Source organism: Tupaia chinensis, unplaced genomic scaffold (assembly GCF_000334495.1).
Source record: "Tupaia chinensis unplaced genomic scaffold, TupChi_1.0 Scaffold144262_1, whole genome shotgun sequence".
NCBI lineage: Eukaryota > Metazoa > Chordata > Mammalia > Scandentia > Tupaiidae > Tupaia > Tupaia belangeri.
In genome coordinates, this window is record NW_006204120.1 from 3,052,796 (window position 1) to 3,062,550 (window position 9,755).

The following is a 9,755-nucleotide window of genomic DNA, read 5'->3' on the forward strand; positions in this document are numbered from 1 at the left end:
AAGATGGCGGTTCCGGCCAAAAGGACACCTTCTGGATTTTTTGTCGCATGATTGATTAGTTAAGATTAGAACCTTGGGAAGCAGGTGACATAACAGTTAAGGCACTGAACTCCCATAAGGCTGACTGAGATTTGAGTCTTGGAACTGGTGGCTTGGGACTCGTACTGGCACGTGTGTGTGTGTGTTTGTGTGTGCCCAAAAATCCCAGGAGGAGAATGGAGGAGAAGGGATTATGGCATTGCCATCCCCCTGGGGGGAGATTTCTCACCTTTCCTCACACTGTCTTTCTGTCTCTCTCCAGTGAGCAAACTCTATGGCCACAACTTAAAAAAAAAAAAAAAAAAAAGAATTCTTTATCATCCCCAAACCAGCTAACCACAGAGAAAAACCCTTTTTCTTCACACAACTAACATTTCTCCTACCTACAAAGAACCCAAATTGTAGATCAACCCATCTGTAACTTGTTTCTCTGCTTAAACACAAACAAAAGAAAAAAAGCAGGGGCCACCAGGTGGCATGGTGGTAAGGTGCTAGACTCCCACATGGCTGACCAGGCTTTGAGTCCCCACTCATGCTGGACATGAGTGCATGCATGCCCACAATCCTGAGAGGAGCATGGAGAAGAGGGAATTGTGGAGTGGCCATCCCCCCTGTAGGGGGGCTGATTTCTCACTTTCTGTCTCTGAATCTTTCCGGTGAGTGCACACACCTTATAGCAAAAGTCTCTCATAAAAACAAACAAATAAAGTCTAAGTTAAAACAACCCCCTCGGGACACTGATTTTTGGGTGTACTCTCCATTGCAATAGTCTGAGTAAAATCGTCTCTGTCTCTTTCTCACTCTTGCTCTCTCTGAGTGTGTATGTGAGAGACAGAAACAGGTAGAAAGCTGTCCTTGCTATGATCTAGTTGAGAAAAATCGTATAACATCACTTTTGCCAATATTCACTTTGTTTGAAGTGAGTTACCAGGTCTGGCCTGCATCTAGGGGGAGAGGTACCAAGCTTCACACTTCGAAGAAAGATGTAGCAGAGAAGGATACCTTTTTTTTTTTTTTTTAGATTTTTGCCAAAGGGTGTGTGCATTCACCAAAAAGAGAGACAGAGAGAGGGAAACTGAGAAATCATCTCCCAGGGGAGATGATCATGCCACAGTCCCTTCTCCTCCATTCCCCTCTAAGGATTTCGGGCGAACACACACACACACACACACACACACGGTGTGATTTTTCAAGCGGTCCAGGACTTGAACGACAGTCGGCCACGTGGGAGTCCAGTGCTTCAGGCACCACTCCACTTGCTGGTCCCAGGATACGTATTTTAGAACCATCCTACAGTCATAGCCAATGGCAGCAGCAGGATTTACCCAGGAAGATAGGCCAACAGTGGGTTTTCTAGCATTCTCTCAATAGAAATATTACATTCTTCCTTCCTCCTGTATGGTGGCATTTCAGTAATACATAGAGTTCATCTAAATTCAAATGGCGCGACAGCAGGAGCAACCCACTTGCTCTAGTTTGCCTTCTTACACAAGAGGATATTGGTTAAGTCTGGCTGCACTTAGAGAGCAGTTTTTATCTTAGCATTTATGTCTTCACCACCTGCCAAACACCACCACCACCACTACAGAAAATCAGGACTGTTAGGTGCACTTTGGAAAATCATTGTGAACCACACTTTATGCTGAAGGAAATAAAAGAGTCATATTTTAGTCACCAAGGAACGAGATCCTTGAAATAAAGCCAGATAGAGTTAACTAAGATAATGAATAAGCTGAGCCTAAAGATTCACAGTAATTATTTCATTTAAAAGATGTGAGAGAAAGAGGGAAAAAAATCTATTGAAAACAAATTTGCAGCAGAGTTAAATGAAAAAGGCTCCATTATGACTCTTGTAAGACTAATGGTCAATTCTTCACCTGGGTTCTTAGGGGCTATTGGATTCCTGATTTACAAAGATGTTTGACTCCAGGGAAAGCAATTAACATCCCTTTCACATCACAGCATTCATTGCTGGAGGCCTCTGAAAGCTGGAAAAAATTGCAAAAGAATCAATATAATAAAATCAATTTAAAAATGTGATTCACATAATGCTCTCTGGACTCTGGAAATAGGCAAATTCTGATTATCTTATTAATGAGGAGTACAGAGGAACAAAAGAATATAAAATGGTAAGTGACTGCTAAGAATTTTTTCTCCTGCCCTAGTCGAGCCTTAAAGCCAGAAAAATAAGTAGCAATGGAGCAGAAATTTCACTAATTACTATCTCCTCTCAGGAGTCATGGCATCCTGATCAGCTCTGTCCTCCAAGTACAGCCTGAGTTTAGCGGTCCCAAGACAGCACAGAAACCTGTCCACGAGGAGGGATCAGTTGCAGAGCAAAGTCCCAAGACATCGCTTAGTTTACTCTCCCTTGGTGGCCACCAGTATGGTGTCAGTGTCCTCAGAGTTCAATGTGTATACTACAGAGCAGTTACCTGGCACTCGCTTCTTCTAGCTCAGCAATCCTAGAAGAAAGGCAGTACTTTTCTTTCTGGATACTCAACAGGCAAATAATAGAGAGATTTATCATACCTGAGCATAAAAACACTGAGGAAATTAACCTATTGTGAATTTGGGGACATTAATTTTAGTAGCCCTTAGGGGTCCTTCTTGATGGGTGATCAGAAGATGTGAGAAAAATAAAACAAAAAGGTTGAGTTGGTTGCATGGTCCGGTGATTAAGGCAGCCAGTCCCACATGGACAATGGCATGGTTCGAGGCTCAGAATTGGTAGCTTGAAAAACATGCTGGGTGTACGTGTGTGCATACCCAAAATCCTGGGAGGAGCATGGAGGAGAAGGGATTATGGCATGCCATTCTCCCCTACCCCCAGGTGATTTCTCACTTTCCCTCTCTGTCTCTCTCTGGCTAGCATATGTGCCCTCTAGCAAAACAATTATATGAAACAAGATAAAACAAAAGTCAAAATGTAGAAATTGTATAGGATAAATAATGTAGTTCTTGGAACAATGGAGAGGAACACGAGCAGAGAGGACTGAGAGACAAACATCAGTCACAGGGTACGGATGGTAGCACAGCTGTAATGCAGTATTTTGTGCAGCTGGCTACATTGGGAAGGTTTCAGATTCACCTCCAGAGACCTCCCTGAACATGCCAATGGCACATAAGTGCCCGTGATCTGGGACTGGCTGAGACTGGGAATTGACCACAGCATGAGGACCCTGTTGGAGGTGCTGCCTCTTTGTCTCTCATCTCTCTTCTCAGGGAAGAAAGAAACAAATAGTCACAATGTTATAAGACCCTTATTTGGATTCTAGTCTAAGCATATTGTAAAAAAAGATTGTTTAAAGCTTTGGTCAAAGTGATATACAATCTCTTTTCCCTTTCTCTTTTCCTACTGGATGGAAAATGCAGACATGGTGGTTTACCATGCAGACAAGGACACACTCCAGGGAGGGTAAAATGATGAGATGGAAGGCCCCAGCCCCATCAACTTCATGCAGCAGAGCCAGGTTGTCAGTTCAGTCATTTATCACCAGAGACAAACGAAAATCATGTTAGCAAAGCTAGGGCAAGAGCTCAGCTCATAGAAAGGAGCCTTAAACTGAACATTCCTGACTCCACCCGCTGATAGTAATGTTTTCACTCAACCCTGGATGTTAAAACTATTCTGTCTCTAATGCTTGTGTATTTGAGTAGGAAATCTTACCCATCAAAATGGAAGAAGCCACTAGCTTTCACTCTTAGTGGAATGTGGACTTGATTCCTTATTGAAATTCAGCATGCTTGGCTTCTCTGGTTTTGAAATCTGAACACTAGTGAGGATCCATATGCTTCATATGGTATTTTAGGACTTATTGTTATTTATGATTTTTTTATTTGGGCACTTTGATCGAGTATCAAGTATCAAGATCAGTGCCGTTTCCCTACTAAAATTGTATTTAATGTGTAAAGTATGATATATATGTTTTGGTACATTATTATATGTGAAAACAAATTGAATTTCATTAGAGCAATGACAAATTAAATTTTCTCATTCTTTATTTAACACTTTATTCCCACAGTAACGCCTAATGGGCAATTAAACTGACTTACTGATAGTGAAGGCTTCATGCAGGCCACAGTAGACATATGTTACATCAGACATAAGGCACTTAACAGAAGTAATTCAACTGAATCATGTCATCCATCGGGCAAAATTCATGCAGAGTCTTGTCTCTCCCAGAAGGAGCAACACAGTGGGTGGGTGTCTGTTTTGTTTTGTTTTCTTGTACTGAGTTATCACTTGAGTGGTCCTATTTGCTACACAGCAAAGAATCACAAAGCATTGCCTCTTTGGTTCCTAATTCTATCTTTGATATATTTCAGATTCATCACTTCTCATCTCTCCTAGCACTTTCCTAATCTAAACCACTATGCTCCTGTACTCGGATCATGCAATAGTCTTAATTGGTCTCTTGATTTCCATTTTGGTCCCCTATAACCCTTTTTTTTTTTTTTTTCCCGTGAATCATGCAATAGTTTCAACTAGTCCCTTGGTTTCCATTCTTGTCCCCTCTCATTCATTTCTTTTCATAACAACTAGAGGAAATTTATTTATTTATTTATTTCTAAAGAGTGTGTCCTCACCAGAGAGAGACAGGGAAAAGAGAGAGAGAGAGAGAGAGAGAGAGAGGAAGAAAAGAAGTCTTCCATGAAGAATTGTCAATGGCAATCCCTCCTCCATCTCTTCCTCCTTTCAGAATTCTGGGCATGCACACACATGCAACTGGAATGTTTCGCTTTAAACCTCTGATCTGGATTCCCTCATACCACTTCCTATAATAAAACTTCTGTGCTTCCTTTCAGTTATTTGGACCCAATATGATGAATGCAGCTACCAAATAGTTTTCAGATCATAGTGTGAAATCTTTTGATATATTTTCTTGTTTAATTCCATCATAATTCTATGAGGTGAGTAAAATAATCTCATTTTCTAAGCAAGAAAATAGATGCAGAGAGGTTAACATAATTAGGCTGATACGTTATTAGAGCTATGCCTTGAAAATCTGTTTAACTCCAGAGTGCTTACTCTACACTAAACAGCATGGGAACTATTTCTTTTTGTTGAGGTAAACTGGGGAAATAAGGAAAGTCCTAGGAAGTGGGCATTCTTGAGAAAGCAAGCATTGTCACAGCTGAAGAGAAAGGCAGGAGAATGCAGAGAGTTTTCATAGCTTTGGTGTGATATCAAAGTAAAATTATTTACCTATGACATGACTAATGTCAGGACATTAATTACCACGTTGCTCTATTCATTTATAAGCTTTGAATGAGAATGCTTACCCAAGTAACCAACAAATAACAAATCTGACTTTTTAAGGAGGACTTTGTGGCAGTATGCGTTGCCTGTGATAACTCCTCAGGAAATGATAGTTCCTCTTGCTGGAATGGTTCTGAGTGCATGCAAACACAGAACATTTCTGGTCTGGAGACACACCAGGACTGTGTGTGACAGCCAAGGACAAAAATTTGAGAGTGAACTCACCTATTAACTTCATTTTAATTTCTTCAAGTCACTCATAACATCGCCTCTAATGGATTTGTTGCTTATACTCTAATGACAACGTGATAGAATTGTGGTGTTCGGAATTGACAAGGCTTAGGGGAATTCTAGTTACAAGACAAATGATAAAAAAAAAAAAATTCTGGTAAACTTCTTCTCATGCCTCAGCCCTTGGAAGCTGGCTAGTTCTAATGAACACTATTGATGTGGAATTAGAACAATGCTTTTCAGATTTTGGTGTGTCTAAGAAATACACAGGGAGCTTGCTAAAATGTCTATTTACAGATCTACTTTTGGAAATTCTAATTTTGTTCACTTGGATTCAGGCTCAAGTGTCTGCACTTTTAGTCCATGCCTCAGAGAATTATTTTTCCTCCTCCTTCTCCTCCTCTTTCTCCTCCTTTTTTTTTTTTTTTTGTATTTTTTTTCCTTCCAAAGGGACTCAGAGAGAAGGAGGCACATCAACAGGGTCACGATTCACCTCCAACCTCAGCCTGAATCACGGGCATTCATGCATGTTCCATATATAAAAATAGGCCTCAGAATAAGAACCTGGGACCTTGCCATATGGTTCCACCTTTTCAGAGCATTGAATTACCATTGTGCCATTGGCTGCCCCTGCTCTGGGAACCCTAAGGCAGCTTGCCCAGGAATCATATGCTAAGAATACTCGTCTGGAATGAGTGTGATTGGTGGTGGCTGTGGTAGTTGGGATTTGTTCCTGCTGTAGCTATCCTAGAAGACCCACCAAGGAAAATGGAGTTCTGCCAATTAAATATATAGAGATGCCCCAAGGATTAAATCAGAATCTAAGCCCTAGAGGGACCAGGAGATGGTTTAATGGTTATGTAATTGGATTCTAACATAGTTGACTACGGTTCAAGAGCCCGATCTGGCAGCTTAAAAATCACGCCAGGCGTGTGTGCCTGTGTGCCCAAAATCTCAAGAGGAGGATGGAGGAGAAGGGATTGTGATGTGGCCATGCCCCGTGGAGGGGTGATTTCTTGCTTTCTGTCTCCTATGGCAAGTGCATGTGGCCTATAGCAAAAATCTCTCTTTAAGAAAACAAAAACAGGGTCACAGGTGGGTCTGGGCACTATTAGAATGAGAAAATTGCAGGCAGCAGAGTTCTTGGGTCTTCCCACTTTGCCTTAAAAGATTTAATAAGACACGGAGTAGTCAATCGTCTGGAGGAGTAAAGAATCTTGAGACTGTTTTGGGTACTAGCCATCTGCATCCAATACTTTTACTCTAAAGTTCATTCTTAGGGTGCTCCAGGCTACTTCACTTTCATTCTCTTCTCAGTCTCTTAATTTATTCCTTCTACTCAATCAAGGCTTAAAGCAGTTCCCTTCATGCACTTGCCCTTTTAATTTTTCAGGCCCTTTTCCAAGTTGTTGCATGAGAATGCAACCTTTCTTTTCAACACATGCCTGGTCTCTCCCATCTTTCCTGTTAGTTTTGCCAGCTGATCTCAGAGTGTTGACAGCTTTTCCTGGCTTTTTGCTGCACAGACATAGAATTTCTTCAGTTTTATGCATGGCTCTTACGTGTGATTCAATAAATTACTTGCCATTCGTATAATACCTTACGGCTTGTTTTACTTCAGGAAATGTTCATTCAGTCAAAGCTATTGAAATCTGACAATATGTCAAATACTGTGCTAGATGTTGTAGATACAAAATGAATAAAACACAATGTCTCCTTTGTCAATTATACCTCAATAAAGCTGAGGGGAAGAGCTCTATTTCCACCTAGGAGGAGCTCGCAGTCTAGAAAGCAAAGGCAAACATGTAAACATATATATTATAGTGCAGTGTGCTAAATATCACACACTGTGATGAGAAGGAAAATGAACTTCCTCTCAGGGAGCTGATAAAAGGTCTCATAGGAAGTGACATTTCCATCAGTCTTGAAACATAAGTAGGAGTTTGCCAACCACAGTGAGGATAAGAAAAATAGAGCATCTGAGGAAAGAGATTCGATTGTGCAGGGGCTCTGAAATGATTGGGGAAGGTCCTGACGTGTTCACTGTCTGACGGGTTTACAGGGATTAGAGGTGTGGTAGGGTGTATTGTCAGTGACCTAATTAGGTGGCATCTGGGCTTCAGAACCTTAAAAGGATGTGCTCTGCTTGCTTAATCAGAAGAGCTCAAGAACAGAACTCTGAGTTGAGACACCACTTTCCTTACAGGCCTAGAAACGGCATGTTTGTGGGATACCAGCAATTAGCATAATGGCTATGCCGCTGGACTCTCACGTAGTCTGCTGCTGTTCACGTCCTGAACCCGGTGGCTTAAAACTCATGCCGGGCGCATGTGCGTGTGTGCCCAAGATCCCGAGAGGAGAATGGAGGAGAAGGGATTGCAGCGTGGTCATCCCCCCTGGGGGGTGATTTCTCACTTTCTGTCTCTGTCTGTCTGTAAGAAACGTTACTTGGGGACTACTCAGTCTGATTCCAGTGCCCACTCGAGGTGAGGATCTTTGGGCAAGAACGCCAGTTCAGGGCCCTGGCTCGCTCTTTCAAATGCTGTCTTTCTTTCTCTCCTTGGCTAAGGTTGGGCATATACGGACTTTTTTTTCTTTCTGAATCCCATTTTTCCGTTTTGACACTCGTTTTCTTTATTTCTGCTGATCTAGTCTTTAAATGCATTGCTGACGTTTTGGCTTAGACTCTGGATCACTCAGCTACAACCAGCACCCGTAGCCACACTCACCCCGAGAAATTGCCGAAACAGAAAGTTTGTCCGCAACGGCGCACCGTACTGACGGTAGCGACGCGCAGGCGCAGTCCTCTGCTCCCAGCGGCGTGTTCCTCTTTCTCCGGTTCCTACTATCCTGGCCGGTGAGCATCGCCGGCTAGTTACAGTCCGCCTTCCCCCGCGTTTTGTCTTTGCCCCGCGGCCCACCACTTCCCCGGGGCTGCTGCTCCGGGCCGCACGCCTGCGCTTGCTCCTGACCATGGCCGAGCGTGGGGAGCTCGATCTGACCGGCGCCAAGCAGAACACCGGAGTGTGGCTGGTCAAGGTAAGGTTGGCGAGCCTCCTACTTTAACTCCTCCTGGTAGTAATAGTTTAAGTTACTCGAGGCCATTCTGTTTGTGCGCCTTTTAAAGTTGTTTTGCGGTCATCCATTTAGAGCTTGCAAACGAAAAATTAGTTTAGGAACGTAAAGTGCCTCTCAGCTGATGAGCGAGTCCGAATCTGCCTGGAATAAATCTCCTTTCACCATGATCTGGCTTTCCTGGGATCCTACTCTGATGTCCCCCGAGTTGAACGGTGCATTTGACCCTAGGCGGAAGAAAACTTTGCAACTTCTCTTGGTGAAACTGACTTTAATCTTGTCTTTGTGTAAAATAGTGGAGGTTCTGCTGCGCGTAGAGTTTTCTTGACCAGAAAGTAGAACTGGTCCCTGGGTGCCTTGCAAGTGTTTTCTTAAATTGATGGTCCTAATTGGAGCTCTCAAAAGAATTGAGGGACTTCTGAATTCACGGAAGGGGAGGCCATTGGACTGGAGTGTTCTTACAGAGTTCCACTGGATGAAACTGATCTTCAATAAATTATCTTCTGTGAAGACAGCAGTCTTAATTCGCTCTTAGTGGGCATTACTTGTGCTTTACTTTTCATATTGGGCAATGTTTTCTCATAGGGGAGTTTTATAAAACTTAAGGGTATTCAAAATGACTTTTGTGATTCCAAAAGTTTCCCACTCTCAAAATATAGGGACCTTTGGTCTTTTGATGCTTTATTTAGCTGTTTTATCAGGTGGCTGAATTCTGGTCAGTCAAGTCTAAGAGGTCCTTCCTGTCCACTTCTCCATAATAACTCCCTTATGACAATTATGACAATTTACTAACATATCAAACCTGTATCATAGCCTTCAAAGTTTTTGTCACAATGTAAAGTGATTCTGTGTTTATGTGTTCAGTGTTGGTTACTACTTCCCCCAACACACTACATTCCATGCGAACACAATCTGCTTATCACACCCAGAGTAGTACTTGGCACATAATTGCCCAAAAATATGTGAGGGATAAATGCAGAATCTCTCATTCTTTAACCCTAGACTTAGTCTGTGGCACTCATTTGTTTTTTCTCACAGCTATATGAGTGTGACTTAAAAGAATGGCTTAAATGGGCATTTCTCTCTTGAACTGTGTGTTAAACGGAAGAGAGTCATTAAGATCTCCCTCATAGGCTGAAGGAAAGAG

General features: G+C 42.3%; 1 protein-coding gene across 1 annotated transcript in view; it reads left to right on the top strand.

Annotated features, from left to right (window-relative positions):
- The first annotated feature begins 8,337 nt into the window (after window positions 1-8,337).
- GTF2F2 (general transcription factor IIF subunit 2) overlaps window positions 8,338-9,755 on the top strand; it is a 197,642-nt gene continuing 196,224 nt past the window's right edge. Inside the window, exon 1 of the mRNA XM_006166506.3 lies at window positions 8,338-8,572. Within this exon, the coding sequence (XP_006166568.1) occupies window positions 8,507-8,572 (66 nt within the window). The 5' untranslated portion in view covers window positions 8,338-8,506. The remainder of the gene's footprint in view (window positions 8,573-9,755) is intronic.